This window comes from Doryrhamphus excisus, chromosome 4 (genome assembly GCF_030265055.1).
Source record: "Doryrhamphus excisus isolate RoL2022-K1 chromosome 4, RoL_Dexc_1.0, whole genome shotgun sequence".
Lineage (NCBI taxonomy): Eukaryota > Metazoa > Chordata > Actinopteri > Syngnathiformes > Syngnathidae > Doryrhamphus > Doryrhamphus excisus.
The window spans coordinates 9,832,425-9,851,812 of record NC_080469.1 but is presented as its reverse complement, the minus strand read 5'-3'; the positions used below and the strand labels follow the sequence as shown (position 1 = coordinate 9,851,812).

Genomic DNA, 19,388 nt, shown 5'->3' with positions numbered 1-19,388 from the left:
AAAGAGCCTTTTTCTTACTTATAAATTAAGTTTATTTAGAAAATAATAACTTTTTTTCAAATGGCAACTACACGAGCTGCATCATATACAGTACAGTACACCCCTTCACTCCATCCTGTGTCATTAAGTTGTGCTGCAAAATCAGGAAACAGCAGACATCCACTGCACTATCCCATAATGTTGTACATTGACACAAAACAGACCAGAGCACCAAACACGTGGACATACACATGGCTCTTTGCTCTATTTGCTAACAATACCAATGCTGTAGCGGCACACAAGACTGCATCACAGAGAGCAGAGTAGACACTTAAATGCAACAACGTTGTCTTGTTGAGCGTCACATGCATTGACAGGCTAAACAAATGGGCTGCGACAAATGCACTGCTGATGGGGTACAACAGAGGGCAAGTCATGTAAATGAACTTTTATATTCCACAAACATTTGAAGGTGTGTGTAAATTAGAATCTGAATGCACAAAATGATATTAAGGGAAGCTTATTTGGCTGCAAGCGTATTAGCAATAGCATTATTCATGGGTCTTTTTATGGCTTTCAACATCACATGAAGTAAAGTGGCACTGAATGGATTTCCTTGTAGTGTGTTTTGTTAGTGGAAATGATTTTACCTTGAGGGAAATTGTGCTGTTACAAATACAATATTAGATGGTAAAGCTGGAGAGTTTCCTTCCATCTGTCCCTAATTGTCAAACATAATTATAATTAAAAAAAATGAATGCATGCATATACCACCATTATGAAAAAAACAATTAAAAAAAATATAGACGCAAGGGAGTGAGATGTATGTGGTTTTGTAGCCCAGTTAGAACCGTCAGTTGGTGTTCTCCTTAGTGGTGATGGTGACAAGCTGCTTGGCTGCCTTGGCAATGTCATAAGCACATTGGATGACCTGCTGGGTGACAAGCTGCATGTCCGGTCCTGGGAATCCTTCCGGAGGCACCGCCTTCCTGCACTCGCTCTGAAGTCTGCACGCACTGGACGTCAACAAGCGGAGAGAGCTTCTTACTGTCTCAGACCGTGGCTTCTGCAGAGGGAGGTGACAAATGGGTAAACATATGCAAATTAGATTTCTGCAAAGATGAGTCAGATTAGTTTTCCTCTATTTTCATCAGTCACCACAGAGTTAAAGTTGTCCTTACCTTGGGAAAGAGGGCAGCCATTTCTGTTACAGCCGCATGTATTCTTTCTGAGCAGGGTATGAAGCTGTGAAGAGACAAAAATGATTAATTAGGTTAACAATTTCATCTTATTTCTCTAAATTCCACACCTAATGTAGATTATTGTTAATGACAAACTCGGAACAACATGCTACATAATTGTACCTTGTAAAACCATGCAACTCAACATTTCCAGCACACAGTTTAGAAGGGACAGAAATGTTTTTGCCGTGCCCCCTGCCGAATGCACAACTGCAAATACTGCAAAATCTCCATTTTACATCACATCGATTGAAACTGTGCAAAAACACCACATTTGATCCAAATTTGGACCAGAAAAGATTGAGTTATTTTTAGGGCTGTCAATAGATTAAAATATTTGATCGTGATTAATCAGATTTTTTTGTCGATTGTTAACTTAGAATTAATCACATATAATTGCAGCTCGTTTTTATCGATAATAAGTAGGGGAAATCTGTTTGTGGTAAACGAGTCCATGTGCAACTACAACAATAACCACATCAAATTTTATGTAAAGGGATATCAATTTTAGCAATATGGGCCATTATTTGGAAAAAAAAGTATATACAGCAAGCATATTTTTGTTGTAATTACTAATAATATTTTTCTTTATTATTAGTAATATTAGCTCTTAAACTCACCCACGAAAGATTCAGCGAATACAAAATGTGGCGAGTGAGACCTCTCACACTGACACAGTGCTTTATACTTAGCTTAAAATAAGAGTTGTTCATTTATGATACTGGTTTTAAATTCTAAATGTTTACTCACTTATTTACTTATTAAATATTTCCCACAATGCACCTTTCCTTCATGAAATGTGCAAATGTAAATACTTAAAACGCAGGGCAAGTCATAAAATATTTAATCAAAATTGAAAACTCAATGTAATTTAATAGATATAAATAATTCTATTACAGTAAATATTATTTGATTACAATACTGTAACTATTAGTTAGAAATCCTCCAATTTTTGAATGAATAATGCGAGTGGAAATTTGTCCTACTTTGTTTGAACACATCTACCGTTCTCCGATGCACAGGGGGATGTATGAATGTATTTTCCCCTTTTTTCTTTCCTCTCATATTTGCTCCCAAATGCTGATACTATGTGGGAATGCATAAAGGTAAGATTTGATTACTTTGAGTGCTAATGTGGTACACAACGTCTCTGAAAAGTCCACCAAGCGGGACAGTGGCTCTGTAATTCATTTAGTACTTTTCATTTGATGTTGTTCCTGCCATAGTTTTATACAATACATCATGAGTAAGATCAATCACATCGCTAGACTGGACAACACTGAACTTCATCCATGATCATCACATTGACAGCCCGTCAATAGCAGCTGTATCATAAATAGTCGGATTTTAGTCAAGTTGACGTACACCTGTTTCAAACCAGGTATATTAGTGCTGTTTATAAGTCAGAATCTTCATCCTACATTGTATGTCCCTCGTCGATGTAAAATTGTTCTCCTTCATTTAGTAGTCTGTCCATTCATTGTGTCAATAAAATCCTTTGAACTCAAAATTCAGTATTTCTTGTTATAATAAATGCTCGATACACAAAGAGGTACCCATGCGGATGGAAACCTAACCACAAATAAATGAGATCCATGTAGTGGTTCACAATGAGAAATATTATTAGTGGTTATGATTCATGAGTTGATAAGGAATGGGGGGAAAAAAAGGCTGGAAGCAGAGGAAGATCAAACAATGCCTGGGAGACAGGGACAGAGGCTAGAGTACCAGGAGGGAGGGTCAGGGGAGTGGAGGCTGAGTGGATGAAGGGAGGTGGAGGGCTTCTCAGCCCAGGGCATCAGAGTGCTGAAACATCCCAGACTGTGCCTGAGGCGGCGCACACCTTCACGCTCATACGGTCTGCTGACAGGCGTGAGGGCCCGAGGATATGGAGGAGGAGAGGAAGATGCCAGAAAAGTCAACAGAACTGAACAGAACCCAATAACGATGGATGCCGGAGGTCGTGAAACAGAAAAATGGAAACGTATGTGTTTAGTGTGATCCTTCTGACCTTTCATGTTTGTTCTCCTGAGCAGCTCGCAGAAGCTCCTGAATGTTCTTGGTGATCTGTTCGGTTTTGCGGATGACGTCCTCGGTGCTGGGAAGCGTGGGGTCCAACTCCACCTCGGTGTCATCCAGCTCAGGAATAGAGCCTCCCTCCCCCAGCCAGCCACTGCTCCTCAGCCGCCCTCGTCTGGACGCACTGCAGAGCAAACCTCACTGCAATGAGCAAACACCTCTGTTGATGATGTCATTGTATTCTTACCCTGTCTCGTCCAGCTCAGAGTCATTGAATGTATTGTCGTAGTCACTTTCTGGCATGCTGCTTTGCTTCTCCAACTTGGAGGCCTGCGGAGGAAGCGATTGATGGCGCACGTCATTGGGAATATAAAGCAGAAACATCTGTGGTGAAGGCACAAGTTAAGTGCTACAACAACAATGACCTCCCGAAGGAAGAAAACAAAGTGTCATTGACTCTTTCTATTGTTGCCAGCTGTCAGGTAAACAAGTAAAAGCGATGCCGGAGATTTTTAAACGAGCCAATAAAGCTGTGAAGCAAGAGTATACACTTTTACAGCACGGTCATCGTTAGTACAGTGAGATTGTTTAGACGAGTCAGCATGAAGTGGTTACATACACTGCCAAAGATGGAAAACGTAAGGCAAAAACTGAAAAGGGTTTTTGGGAAGTTGGGGGGGAGGCGAAGCTTCATCTTTAAGCGCTTAAGTTTACACATTGCCAGGATAAATAAGACTGAAACACTCCTCGTGAGACAGCCATGATCACATGAGTTGACATTAGAATCATGGAACAAAAGGTTTGTTCTTATAACTCGTGAGCAGTGGACCCTTAGGAGAGATCATGAGGAGAAAGGTCACATGACTTCATAAAATATTCTTAATCAAAACAACATACTAGGACTGACTGGGACTCTTGTTGTTTCCACATTCAGTAAGACAATGAACATAAGGATTATTATAGGACTTAGGTACATTTTTACAAACTTCAAATGATAGACTGGCTTGGATCAAGGAGCTCATGGAAGGAAATTCAATTATCCCACATATGACCTCTCTCTCTCTCTCTCTCTCTCACACACACACACACACACACAGAGTTAACATATAAAAAACATTGTGAATTTCTTAGGTATACATTTTGAGTGTTAAGTTGATGTGTGATGATTTTAGCCCTGTACATAAGATGGCACCGTGAGTCAGACTGTTATATTGAGTAATGACCTCTTGCGATTTTTCGATGGGTTGAAAAGCTCGTTGTTACAAAGTACAGGAGATGTCACAACATTTGAACATGGTCATAATTTAGCTGCACAGTTTACAAAAAAAGTTTCCAAAAAAGAAGCGGCCTATACACCAAAAATTACAGTACATTTCTACGGGTGTCTCAGTTCATCACAGGTTTGCACCATTCACCGATGGTCCCAGAATATATCACCAACAAAAAGTGTGAATCTACTGTATTGTTGAATGGGTATGTTTCTGCTGAAAATGTCACAAAAACAGTGCAAAACACTGATGTTCTTGTTTGTTGTTTTGAAATACATATATATACACGTTTCTCAACAGGTCTCAACCTCAGACCTACATTTTCCCATGCTCACAATACGCTTTATTACAAGCATAAACATACAAGCACATTTTGGAGCACATTATACATCACATTAAAAAAAAAAAATCACTTTAGGTTTTTAGGTTGGTGTATGAATAATTGTGGGATTCACTATAAGGTTCAATTTTGTTCAGCCTTAAAATAAAATAAATATTCCAGACCATACCTACAGTAGTAGTAAGTGGGAAATGTAGCGTTGCATTGTCAGAAACAACAACAGTAACAAGTAAAGTAAAGTAAAAAATATGATCACATCTATATCAACAGCACAATATAATGGAATTTTACCTTTACTGATATAATAGGTACTTCAATACCTTTAAAAAAAAGGGTAAAATGACTTAATGAAATAAAAAAATAAATCATTTATCACCACATTCTGGTTATGCATTGCAACTAGCACTAAAGTTGGGCTAATTAGTATACAAGCAGTAAGCACATTGCATGTTACACCTTATTACGTCATTGGGGTACATACACGCTTGTCATGTTTTGTTCACTTAACTGGTGAATTTGCTCTGGTCCAATGTGGTAATCCAAACCTTGGTGTGCACCAAGAAAGCGGTTTAAGACCACTTGAGAGATACAGAGATACAGTAGGTCTTACAAGTGAACTCTAGTGCGATTTGGTTCACTTGAGCTCATCTGAATGCTACACAGACAAAACGCTAAAATGACATCTTGGAAACATTACAAATGTGAAAGATGAAGTATCCCTGTGACAATCTCACTAGAACGGTTGGTTTAGTTATTGTTGTTTTTGTTATTGGGGGATATATATGTAAAAACAGACCTTCATTCCTCCTGACATTGTTTTTGATGTGCAATTCTACTTACATGGACACAAAAGTGCTATTTGTTGACTATTGACTATTTGTTAAGACGGCCAGTAAGGATGACACTGATGAGAGCGAGTTGTTTGATGGTGAGGGCAGCTCATGCAGAAGGTCAGCCAGGGAGCAGAGATCGATAAAGTGTGAGGGAGGAAGAAAGTGATAAAAGCACCCAGTGGACTTGCTGCATCCTGCAAGGTGAGGTCCACGTGAGGTAGTACTTAACCTTTAGATTACTTTCATCCTTGGACCAGGACAAGGTGGACGGAAATGAGGGGAGGGATGAAGAGGTGGTCACATAAGCGCCCCTTTCCTTCTAAAGACATAGTTCAAATCAAAATTTCAGGAGACAAAAATCTTTCGTTGTTAAAAAGTGTACTAGACTTAATTACGGGTGAGCATTAAAAAAATAGATATCGTTAATAGAATAATGGAAATAATGGTTCATAAAACCTAAAATTGGCTTGCTTTTCTTAAATTGTCCATGCTGGGTAGCAAAATGTCTTAAAATCTGACCACACCAGCATCTTAATTTGAAGCAAACAGAAAGGAAAAGAAGATGAGCTCATGAGTTTGTCATGCAGTACAAAAACACAGACTTTGTATGGTTGTTTTAATGCTTCATCAACATAAAAACAATACAAAACAGCAAATAATATAACGTATAACAGCATCTGCAAGCAAGTAACAACTAATGAATGTCCGAAACTAACAAGCAGCACACCAGTAAACAACAGATGTGTTTAGATAATGACCTTGCAAATGCAAACAGAACTGGACATGATGATGTGTGAGTTGATGTAATTAATGTGATTTTAAAGAAGTCCACATTGACAAGAAAGAAGAACCAAATGGGAGATGGTAAAGAGAGGCAGAGATGCAGACAGGGTGAAGACATGAAGTGGTGGAAATGGACCCACGTGGGGGGGGGGAGAATGCAGGGAACAGATCTTACTTACATGAGGCGAGAAGGGTTGCAGGGTGGGAATAGCCTCTTCTGAGTAAGGACTTTCCCCTTTAGGGAGGTAAGGCTTCAGACCCGAGCCAGTCTCGTACATAGACATGGGCCGACTGGCCCGAGCAGACTGGCGGCGTTTCAGGGCTGAGGGACTGGAGGGGTCAGGGAAGTCTGATGTGCTGGGAGTCTGATAGATATTGGCTGTGACCTGCCGCCTAAGAGAGGTGTTCTCACTTTGCAGAGATTGCAGCTGGAAGAGACGGTCAGCAACACACTAAGAGGAGCTTCTCGGCAAAGCAAGATTTCAACCACTTCAAGTCATAGGAACACCGTGAGGGGGGAGTGTCTTCCAAGCTTAAATTAACAAGCCAGCGGTAAGCAAGCAAAAGACTGTTTGCATAGCTAGGTGACAGGTGAAAGTGGAGTCAAAGATGGAGCTACAGAACAGACTCAAGAGTTAACAGCATTGAAAATACGCTAAAGAAAGAAGTCAAGTTTGTTGCACTGTTTTGATTGGGGTGCATCTCAGCATTCACACTTGATTGGATTTAAATTGATGTTGCCTTTGAACAATTTGAGGACCATTTTTACATCACCACCAGACTATGTCCTTTGTGTGATTTGGTTGCTTAGGAAACGCTGGATCACATCATCAATTTCAAGTTAACTGTACAAATCACAATCCCCTACTAAAAGTGACATGCCTATTTTTCCCCAACAGACAACGTTAACAAAAATAATCTTATAGACAAACTACTCTTCATAAAAGTGAAATATGGGAACAAGTGTTTCATTTTAAAAACACTCCTACTGAATAACTGAGCTACATGTTGCATGTAGGTAGGCGAATACTAGTTTATACTACAATACATTGCCATGAACCATTTGTCAAACAATGCATCCATATGTACAAAACATCCAAAAATATTACTATGAGCACACAGTTTATGTGATGAAGCAAGGCACACACACATACAATTGAACTTATGAACTATCTTTGGGATCAAAATAAAAGCAAAAAAACATGCATTTTTTTTGTAAAAACATGCTTGTTAGTTTCATGTGACAGGATGGGTAATATTAAATAAAAAAAAGAATTGTGAAATGAACCGGAGTAATTTCCCCTTCTGGTGAGTACAAGTGAGCATGCTGGCCGACAACAGAGGGTGGACCTGCAGGGTGTCACAGCAGCCTTCCTGTTCACGTAGCCACACCCTAATTACAAGGGACAGGCTGAGCCGCTGTGACCCCCACCGCCAATCCACCTCCCTGACTCAGTCCCGGCCCTTGATGTTGTTAGTGATCTTATTGCTGGAGCCCGGCGGATACCTTTTTCTGCATCAGCCGCAACTCATCACTCAGGTTGCTGTTGGCTTTCAGGAGATGCTGGATCTTGGCCTCTGAGGCCGAGAGGGCGTTCTTTACCTCCAGGTACTCCTGCATGGTGATCGGTCCATCAGAGAGGTCTGAGTCCAGGCTCTGTTGAAAATACAGCATGTGGTAATTGTTGGAATGGTGCATCTGGCTGTGATGTTCAGGGTTTCAATTATTTGAGAATGCAGGACCACATTACCTTAGTCCTATCACCTTTACTTGAAGGGAGCTCTTGGTCTGTATCCTCATCAGACGCCACACTGTCATAATCGGGCTGGTCATTATCCTGGCTATCACTACTTGGCCTGGCAGGTAGATTCTTCAGTATAAGGTCCACATTGTCTGCAATCACAAGCATTATATTCCGTATATTCAAATACATTCAGTGGCTGAGGTAATGGGAGTTGTTCAAAATTGCGTGGCATGTGGCTTTTAATTACACAACACGTTTTGTATTCTTCCCTTTTCTGGTTAACTGACAATTCTCTGCTAATCTCCCTTTTTTTTTACCATGGAACCCCCCTCCCAAAAATATAGTAGGGCAGAAAATGTGAAAACGTGTCTTTATGTTCTCACCTTTAGGGCTGGCCGCTGAATTCCCCTGTTGCCTACGCTTTGCATCGCTTAGTATGTCAATCACAAGAGTTGCAAATTCATGTGCATTGAATCGGGCAAGTTTCTGGCGTCCCTGAGAAATGGAGGTGAGGAAAAAAAAAAGAGTTGACTCAGCATTTGGAGATGTAAAAGTCAAGTGGACAATATAGTGTTCTGAGATGCTAACGTGCCTGGTTTCGTGTAGAGGAATATTCTGGATTGACGGGAAGGAAAGGCACCACTGTTGTCTCAGTCACAAGGGCGCTGTGATTCTGTGTGGCTAACCACACTTCAATAGCATGTGAGAAACAAGAAATCAACTAGTTTTATTCTGTCTGTCTAGGAGTGTGCATAGAAACACAAATTAGTATACCAGACAGAAAAGGAAAATTTCATGCTAATTTACTGAAGGACAATTTTTCAAACAATGATAAATAAGGGATCACTTTAATTATGTTAAACTTTTATACAAATGAAGTACAATATATTTAGTACACAATCATTCTGTTCTAATAGTGACTGCACGATTGTTTACCTGCATCTGTCTCTCGCCTGTCCACCTCATCATACACGTCCATGGCCAGCTCCTCGAATAAATGATTACTCAGCTGCAGAAGAGAAAGGAAGGTGGACATTAATGATGGGACAGACACAGTGGGAACATAATAGTATCTACTGCACCATCACTTACAGACTGCAGCTTCTTCTTTGCTGCTTTGGCCAGCTCGGATAAATCTAAACTGCTACAGTTAGACAGTGATTTCCATCAAAATGCTGCCAAAATGTCAGATGAAGCATTCATCTATAGTACATGCCATTTGATCAATACTTACACATTTCTTAGCCATCAATAGAGTGCAAAACACAAGAGCAAACATCATTTTAATGAATTGAGTGCATTCTGTGACAATAATAGCTTTGCAAGGGTTTAAGTGTCACTTATTTGTAGATACTAAAGAAGTAACAGCTGCTTCCTCTGTGTTTCAGCAAGTCCCAACAAGCCACCACAATGCAAAGACACAGCTAGTTGTAACAGCAACTACCTCACTTTACAAAAAAAACATGAAAAACCCTCATCCACACTGAGACTTACTGGCTTACCTGTCAGCCATTTGTGGAACAATGAAGTGCTGCCCGTTTTTATGATCTGAGAGGAAGAAAAAAAATACTCAGGTCTCATCTTAACTAAAGATTCAATATCAATCTGGCAGTACCTGTTAAGAATTATCTCTGATTATGCATATTTATGCCACTTCTGCATCAAGTTTTCTTTATGTTATGCTCAGTAATGCCATTCTAATGTCATTGCCAATGTCATTACTCGTTCCTTTCCTTTAAAATTTCCAAAATGTTTCCAGAAAAAGTCCCTTATTGTCAAATACAAATGTTGACATATACGCTTACAGTGTCCATTACATGCACGTGTTATGGCCAATTATGCAAATTAGACAATGACATCATCTAATGGCATTGATAGTTTCACCCTTGAACAAACATGAATATTATTTCCTGGAGAAAAAAAGTAAAAAAAACAAAACAAAAAAAACAGACAAGCAGTTGACCAGCATTGTGTTGAATTTTTGTTCCAATTCATGCAGTAGTTTGTTAATTCACTTGTAAAGTCCATGTTATATATCACAAAAATATAGCAACACTATTATCTACTTTTTAACTCAAGTACATGCCTATTATTTGCATCTTTGCAATTCACCTGGTTTTCTCCCACACAAGTAGAATGCCAGCCGATCCGTCAGTTCATACTGAATCTCCACCAGTCTATCTGCCAAGTCGTGATGGCCCGCCTCCCTAAGGTGAATACATTAAAACACTAGTAAGCCCTTATAAAAGTGGAGAACCAGCAGCACTTGACTGAGCATAATCCATCCATCCATCCATCTACTCTTATGCTGCCCCATCTGCGGGGCAGCATTCTTAGTACAGAAGTTCAGACTTCCCAGTACCCGGCCACCTCTTTCGGTGGGACACCGAGACATTGCCAGACAAGCTGCGAGACGTAATCCCTCCATAGTTACCCATGCAGGTGGCTGGTATACAGAAGGGGTAATCAAATGACTAACCTTGCAAAATCAATGGGAGTTTTGCCGTTGCTGTCAGGAGCGCCGGGATCGGCCCCATAAACTGTTAACAGCTCAGCCTGAGAGACTTGTCCCGCCTTTGCTGCCACATGCAAGGGAGTGTTTCCTTTTTCCTTGAGGAAGGAAAACATGTTATACTAAAACATGGGGCTCAAAGGGAAATGAGGTAGACCTTACCGGGTGAAAAAAGTTTGCTTGAGCTCCCAGAGATAGCAACCTCAAACAGGTCTCAAGATTCCCAGTGCGTACACTTGAGTGAAGTTGCTAGAAGAGAGAGAAAAAATGTAAGATTTGAAATTAACTGATGTAGAATGTGCCTTGTAAGCAACATTTCAACTCACCTTACTTAAATCCTTGGCTGTTGAGCTGTCATCCTCCCGACAAGGCATGCGGTGGACAAATGCCAGCATTTGGTATTTGGCTTTAATAAATTCAGATTTGTTGGGGCTTTAAGGAGCACACAATATGAACAAAATTAATTCATTTAATACTTGATGCTTGGGCTGCCACTCTGGACACAATGTGTGTATACAAATCGGTTTTCCAAATGCCATCCTAAAAAACACTTTGAAAACAGGAACTCACTGCAGTTTATCCTGGGGGCTGGCTTTACGTTTTCCACTCATCACTGATGCTGGATCCAGAAGTGAGTGCTCCCAAATTGAATTTGCACCGTTGCTGTACAACATCTGAACCATCTAGGTGAAATGAAGAAACATACTGAACTGTACTCCAGAGATATACTGTAGAATACTGCAGCAAAACATCCTCGGGTAAAATCAATATATCTTGTGTATAACTTTATTGGATTTTTAGTAGTTTACAAATAAGCATTATATTAGGTTTGTCTAAAAAAATGATGTGTGAGGAACAAGGATGTTACTTGTAGCTGTGTTGGAGGCCATGGCGTGTGTGTCAGGTGGCGGACTTGGGAGCTGTGCCTGCCCAGACTTCGATGAACACTGCAGCACTCATCACAAATTAACACTCCTCTGTTCACTGAGGCCCAGCGGGGTTCTGTGAGGAAGGGAACACAACACTTACAGTGGCCTGTAATTGTTAGTGTTAGATGTAAGACAAATATACCTCTTAAAAGTCAAGACCAGCTTTTAAAGGCATCTTTTTCAGGTAAAAACAAATCACGCATACGACCACAGGCATACACAAGACAATGTCTCTTTATTACAATGCTACCTGTTAGCATTACGGCAGCCAGAGGTTGCAGACCTTCATCAAGATAACATTTCAAAATTAATGTGACAGCTACAATCCAGGATCTTAAAAGCGACCTAAAAATGTAAAACTTGAATTCTGATTTCATTTTTCCAGACCAAACTACTAACTGTTTGTATTTGGCTCATATTGATTTGGTCTGTTATGCTTTACTGATTACTCGATTAATTAAAACCACAAGCTTCAGATTACTGGACAACAAAAATAATCGCTCCAACCCTAGTTAAATATGCATTGCTGCCAAATGAATCAGGTGCAGATAAAATTGAACTACGTACAGTTGGCAAATTAAAGTGAAGGCGTACTGGATTTGATAGCAATACAGTATGATATGATTTTGTTACACAGATAACATAAGATGGAGACCTTAGCCATGACTATATTTTTGGACATCAATCATAAAAATGAAGGTTGAAAAGATTGTGGACGGGACAAAAACTAACAACAATGGACAAGACAAACCCACGCTAGTGAACACAACCTTCCGGGCTGAAATACTTAGTCAACAAGAGCAGGTACAACATGACATAAGCATTCAAACAAGGAAATGAACTTTTGGACTCTGCATTTCAGCAGAGTATGTTGTGATGTAAAAACAAAGGCAATTTCTGAAGCACATCAATTAAATTGCTGCAATGCGAGCAGGAAATGTATAGACTGAAGTTGCAAAACTTACGACTCTAACATTACGATGATGAGCATACTTCAATGTCATCTAATTCGAAGATCTTGCTTCTTCTGACAGTAAAAATACTGTTAATTCATACGTCCCTCCTTAATAGCCAATACATTGTGAAACCTTATGATTGGCTGATGCTGGGAGAAGACAGCAGCTGAAGTGTAGTGGGAACAGCTGCAGGAGTTACAAGTTGCATTCATGGCGCCTGCGTCGTGGCTTTAAGAGTCTCCCCCAAACTCTTGCCCTTTGTGACCTCTGTACTGACAGGCCTCTTTCACCCTTTCCTGAATGAGTGCTGCTAAATTTAATAGCAGATCTTGAAAATCTAAAAATATTCACACACACAACAACTGGTCATAGGAACAGGGAGGGGCAAGTGAGGCCAGCTGCTGTGATGGCCTTTAAACATCAGAGATGAGAGACAACTGGAAGTGTTTCTGGTGGTGTATTCTCTTCATCAATTAATGATGCTTTCCTCTGTAGCCGTTTTAACGTATATTTTTACAGGATATCCCCCTCAATAAGACTTCCGTATTGAAAGCAGTCAGTCAATTCACTTTGCATCCTGTTTGGCTTCCTGTGCTCGCTCAAAAATATCACGTCATAACTAAACAAAGGGGATTTCACCCACAACCATGCAAATTTCACTTGTTCTGATACATTTTGACTTTTGGTTGTACATGTTTTTTTCCACACAAAAACATGAAGGAAATTTGCCCAATATAATGGCTAATGTTTACAAAAACAAGACCTATAGGCGTCCACATTGTGGCCCAGGGCTAAGAATGCCGTCTCAGTCTGGACAGCCAGGTTGGAATATCCGATGGAATATCTCATGTGTGGGGTTTGCAGCTTCTCCCTGTGTTTGCATGGGTTGTAACCTCTTGCCGAAAGTCCAGCTCACCCTAATGAGGGCAAGCTTTATAGAAAATTAATTATATGGCTGGCAGGCAGGAGGATGGGACAATCACAATGTAAAAAAAAATACATTTGTGTGGCTCTGTGGAAATATTCCACTCACATACAGCTTTTGATTGTTTAAAATACCAAGAACACACAGACAGATCGTTTGGTGTAAAGATCTGTCACAACGGTTTGATCATTGTAAATGACTGACAGGTGTTGTGCCGAGTTTTGCATGCCTGCCGGATTTTGCATCCACCTCGCGGGAGCGCGCACGCTCAGTTAAAACCGAAAATACGTGACGCTGCGGGGTTTTTTCGCCACAGGACTTCACGATAATGAAGATATTATACTTTGTGTCTCCTTTATTATTTACTATGAAACATCTAAAGCACACAGTATATGAAAACTTCGATTTATTGGCTTGGTATTTTTTAGGTATGTCAAGCATTTGACGCATGCGTATTCAGGAATACGGCGAGTGGAGCGGGGTTAGACATTTACAATGTAATTGTGGCGCTTTGTAACACATTTCTTCCGCCATTTAGGTATTTCTGCATAACTAATGACAAATATGAAATGTTGAAGTATTTACCTATTCATTTTGTGGCCAGGAGCTGACGTAATTTCAATGAGGCATGATGCAACAGTCGATCTCACCCGTTTGACATACTTTGGACTGTAAAATGAAAAATAAAAGTGTTGAACTTGGGGGCTCCACTCATTCATTCATTATGTGGCAACACAATGGTTATTTGGTGAATTTTAAATTCCCCATCAACAAATATGGGTGCATGCATTCTATGGCAGGGCAGATTTTGTGCCTGCCGAGATTTGCATGCACCCCTATTTGGACTAAGATAACTTCTACATGTCTATAGTTCACATGATTTACTTTAAAGACATCCATCTCTCATGTGGACTTCATCATTTGAACAAAATAGTTCCCATATTGGGAATATGGGGTGCATGCATTTTACGGCAGGGCGGATTTTGTGCCTGCCGAGATTTGCATGCACCCCCTATTTGGACTAAGATAACTTCTACATGTCTATCATTTGAACAAAAAAGTTCCCCAATAGGAAATATGGGGTGCATGCATTCTACAGTGGGTGGATTTTGACCTGCCGAGATTTGCATGCACCCCCCACTTGGACCAGTATAACTGCTACATGTCTATAGTTCACATTATTGACTTTAAAGACATCCATCTGTCATGTGGACTTTATCATTTGAACAAAAAAGTTCCCATATTGGAAATATGGGGTGCGTGCATTTTACGGCAGGGCGGATTTTGACCTGCCGAGATTTGCATCCACCCCCTATTTGGACTAGGATAACTTCTACATGTCTATAGTTCACATAATTTACTTTAAAGACATCCATCTCTCATGTGGACTTCATCTTTGAACCAAAAAAGTTCCCATATTGGAAATATGGGGTGCATGCATTTTACGGCAGGGCGGATTTTTGACCTGCCGAGATTTGCATGCACCCCCTAGTTGGACTAAGATAACTTCTACATGTCTATAGTTCACATGATTTACTTTAAAGACATCCATCTGTCATGTGGACTTCATCTTTGGACCAAAAAAGTTCCCATATAGGAAATATGGGGTGCATGCATTTTACGGCAGGGCGGATTTTGTGCCTGCCGAGATTTGCATGCACCCCCTATTTAGACCAGCGTAATTTCTACATGTCTATAGTTCACATTATTTACTTTAAAGACATCCATCTCTCATGTGGACTTCATCATTTGAACAAAAAAGTTCCCATATAGGAAATAGGGGGTGCATGCATTTTACGGCAGGGCGGATTTTGTGCCTGCCGAGATTTGCATGCACCCCCTACTTGGACCAGCAAAATGTCTACATGTCTATAGTTCACATGATTTACTTTAAAGACATCCATCTCTTCATCTTTGGACCAAAAAAGTTGTCTTCAGTTTGCTCAGTGTATCCTAGAAGACCAGCCCCTGACCTTAGATACCAGCAAAGGGGCTGTCAACAACATGCGAGAAGAGATTCAAAGGGGCAGTTTGTGGATTTTTTGTCAAATTAATTAACGTTTTTTTTTGTGTGCGTGTATGTTTTTTTTTTAAATTAGAATCCCTCAAGAACCTGTGCCACCATTGTGGGTCTGAGGAAACGGACGACATGCTATGGGTAATGACATTAAATTGAACATATCAGAACACATACAGTACTTAACAAGCCAACTTGTACTAATTGTACTTAGTACTATTGTAGTGATAGTAATGCCTACAGTAAAAGACGGATGTGAATAACACCTTAAATGTTTGTCATTTTCAGAATGGCTGTGACAACTGCAGCAGGTGGTACCACCACAGTTGCTTAGGTCAGCCACCACTTGATGCGGACTATCTCTGTCCTCTCTGTCTGTAAGGCGGGCAGAAGACCATTGAGTGTGTGTTTATGTGTTTTGCTGATGGATCATGTATATTTCTCTACTGTATATAGTTTAAAACAATTTTCACACAATTCAAATATTTTCATATAAAGTTTTCGTATAAAACATTTTCCTGCTCCTATTTCTTTTTGGGGACATTTTGTGCACACATTATTTTAAAAGCAAATTGGCATACTGCCGTAAAATGCATGCACCCCGATTTGCTCTTGAAGAACTTTTCTGTTCAAATAATGAAGTCCACATGACAGGTGGGTGTCTTCAAAGTAAATCATGTGAACTATAGAGATGTAGAAGTTATCTTAGTCCAAGTAGGGGGTGCATGCAAATCTCGGCAGGTCAAAATCTGCCCTGCCGTAAAATGCATGCACCCCATATTTCCAATATGGGAACTTTTTTGTTCAAATGATGAAGTCCACATGAGAGATGGATGTCTTTAAAGTAAATCATGTGAACTATAGACATGTAGAAGTTATCTTAGTCCAAATAGGGGGTGCATGCAAATCTCGGCAGGCACAAAATCCGCCCTGCCGTAAAATGCATGCACCCCATATTTCCTATATGGGAACTTTTTTGGTCCAAAGATGAAGTCCACATGACAGATGGATGTCTTTAAAGTAAATCATGTGAACTATAGACATGTAGACATTTTGCTGGTCCAAGTAGGGGGTGCATGCAAATCTCGGCAGGTCAAAATCCACCCTGCCGTAAAATGCATGCACCCCATATTTGCTGTTAGGGAACTTTTTTGTTCAAATGATGACGTCCACATGAGAGATGGATGTCTTTAAAGTAAATCATGTGAACTATAGACATATAGAAGTTATCTTAGTCCAAATAGGGGGTGCATGCAAATCTCGGCAGGCACAAAATCCGCCCTGCCGTAAAATGCATGCACCCCATATTTCCAATATGGGAACTTTTTTGTTCAAATGATGAAGTCCACACGAGAGAGGGATGTCTTTAAAGTAAATCATGTGAACTATAGACATGTAGAAGTTATCTTAGTCCAAATAGGGGGTGGATGCAAATCTCGGCAGGTCAAAATCCGCCCTGCCGTAAAATGCATGCACCCCATATTTCTAATATGGGAACTTTTTTGTTCAAATGATGACATCCACATGAGAAATGGATGTCTTTAAAGTCAATAATGTGAACTATAGACATGTAGCAGTTATACTGGTCCAAGTGGGGGGTGCATGCAAATCTCGGCAGGTCAAAAATCTGCCCTGCCGTAAAATGCATGCACTCCATATTTCCAATATGGGAACTTTTTTGTTCAAATGATAAAGTCCACATGACAGATGGATGTCTTTAAAGTAAATCATGTGAACTATAGACATGTAGAAGTTATCTTAGTCCAAATAGGGGGTGGATGCAAATCTCGGCAGGTCAAAAATCTGCCCTGCCGTAAAATGCATGCACCCCATATTTCCAATATGGGAACTTTTTTGTTCAAATGATAAAGTCCACATGACAGATGGATGTCTTCAAAGTAAATCATGTGAGCTATAGACATATAGAAGTTACTCTGGTCCAAGTAGGGGGTGCATGCAAATCTCGGCAGGCACAAAATCCGCCCTGCCGTAAAATGCATGCACCCCATATTCCCAATATGGGAACTATTTTGTTCAAATGATGAAGTCCACATGAGAGATGGATGTCTTTAAAGTAAATCATGTGAACTATAGACATGTAGAATTTATCTTAGTCCAAATAGGGGTGCATGCAAATCTCGGCAGGCACAAAATCTGCCCTGCCATAGAATGCATGCACCCATATTTGTTGATGGGGAATTTAAAATTCACCAAATAACCATTGTGTTGCCACATAATGAATGAATGAGTGGAGCCCCCAAGTTCAACACTTTTATTTTTCATTTTACAGTCCAAAGTATGTCAAACGGGTGAGATCGACTGTTGCATCATGCCTCATTGAAATTACGTCAGCTCCTGGCCACAAAATGAATAGGTAAATACTTCAACATTTCATATTTGTCATTAGTTATGCAGAAATACCTAAATGGCGGAAGAAATGTGTTACAAAGCGCCACAATTACATTGTAAATGTCTAACCCCGCTCCACTCACCGTATTCCTGAATACGCATGCGTCAAATGCTTGACATACCTAACAAATACCAAGCCAATAAATCGAAGTTTTCATATACTGTGTGCTTTAGGTATCTCATAGTAACTGATAAAACAGACAAAAGGTATAATATCTTCGTTAATCTGAAGTCCTGTGGCGAAAAAACCCCGCAGCGTCACATATTTTCGGTTTTAACTGAGCGTGCGCGCTCCCGCGAGGTGGATGCATATTCCGGCAGGCATGCAAAACTCGGCACAACACCGGAAGCTGTCGCTTTTCTGGAGCGCATCCTCCCCATGGGAGCTACGATACATGTCTACAAAACTAAACTTGACAGTACAGTCACTGTAAAGTAGACAGTAGTGTGTGTGAGGCGTGCACTGATAATCCGATTAGAACCAGAAACGTGGGGTGTGAAGAAACCACACGTCAATATGTCAAGAACGGATACGAGTTAAAGTGATTTAGTTGCACAGTGACTGATTGGTTGTATTTGCTTACCTGGAACACAGCAGTCTGCACACAACTCCGTGTTTCTCATTCGTTTGGACATTCTTAAAAGTGGAAGAAATGCCTGTAGAAATTAGCTCAGTATCTTGGCCGACACGTTGGACATTGATGACTCCCTGGAGATGCCTTCCGCTTTAGCTAAAAGCTAGCCAATTAAAGGCAGTCCGAAACGCCGAGACCTTACGCCCTATGCTGTCTTAGAAAACAAAACATTATAACGACATTACGTATAACTATGCTATAATGTTGGTTATATGAAAGTTAGCTGACTTAGCACTTGGCTAGCGGACACTACTACGCCCGTTTAATGCGACGCTCTGCGGTCTGTGGTAGACAGACAGCAGCAACACTAGTGTGTCTGCTGCGTCTGTTACACGTGAGTCATGAACCCTGAGCTGTGTCTTGCAGGAAACCTTTCTCCCGTCTAAATCTAAGAATCCTTATGGTTTATCTATTTTTATACTGTAGAGTGAAATACTAAAACCTGTATGCATACAAACTGCAAACATGTGTGCATTTACTTGGCTTTATAGCAATTTTTTGTCATACAACAGCCTTGCGTTGATAAACTGAGGGCAAGAATTCCGCCTATTCGGGTGTAAACAGAATGACGCTACAAATGCTACCCGGGTATACAGCACTCACATGACATGATGATTTACCATTTTACCAGCCTAAAGTCAGACATAGACACGGGCATCACAAGCAAAATAATAGACAATACATAATAGGATGTATTGCACAACTACAAACTGTAAACATGGCTGTTAATGGTAATATATATATATATATGATTGCAAAAGTGGATTGCCATATATCTATAAATTGTAATCAGGCAA

At 40.3% G+C, this 19,388-nt stretch overlaps 1 protein-coding gene across 4 annotated transcripts; it reads right to left on the bottom strand.

The window, feature by feature from the left end:
• Nucleotides 1-11: 11 nt before the first annotated feature.
• Nucleotides 12-18,910, bottom strand: git2a (G protein-coupled receptor kinase interacting ArfGAP 2a). Of its 4 annotated transcripts, XM_058071029.1 has the most exons (21): nucleotides 18,541-18,910; nucleotides 11,589-11,722; nucleotides 11,291-11,403; nucleotides 11,047-11,152; nucleotides 10,883-10,969; nucleotides 10,688-10,818; nucleotides 10,321-10,415; nucleotides 9,711-9,756; nucleotides 9,301-9,352; nucleotides 9,145-9,217; nucleotides 8,801-8,898; nucleotides 8,592-8,703; nucleotides 8,215-8,357; nucleotides 7,971-8,120; nucleotides 6,643-6,891; nucleotides 5,910-5,999; nucleotides 3,487-3,569; nucleotides 3,232-3,423; nucleotides 2,949-3,080; nucleotides 1,161-1,224; nucleotides 12-1,045 (listed from the first exon to the last, which is right to left on the bottom strand). In XM_058071029.1, exons 1-21 carry the CDS (start codon nucleotides 18,590-18,592, stop codon nucleotides 833-835), a joined length of 2,415 nt encoding a protein of 804 aa, XP_057927012.1. In that variant the 5' UTR covers nucleotides 18,593-18,910; the 3' UTR covers nucleotides 12-832. The 4 variants fall into 4 exon arrangements, with proteins under 4 accessions (XP_057927012.1, XP_057927013.1, XP_057927009.1 ...); XM_058071030.1 differs by lacking the exon at nucleotides 2,949-3,080 and having other exon boundaries at nucleotides 15-1,045; nucleotides 18,541-18,908; XM_058071026.1 differs by lacking the exons at nucleotides 2,949-3,080; nucleotides 5,910-5,999 and having other exon boundaries at nucleotides 16-1,045; nucleotides 18,541-18,906.
• Nucleotides 18,911-19,388: the final 478 nt, after the last annotated feature.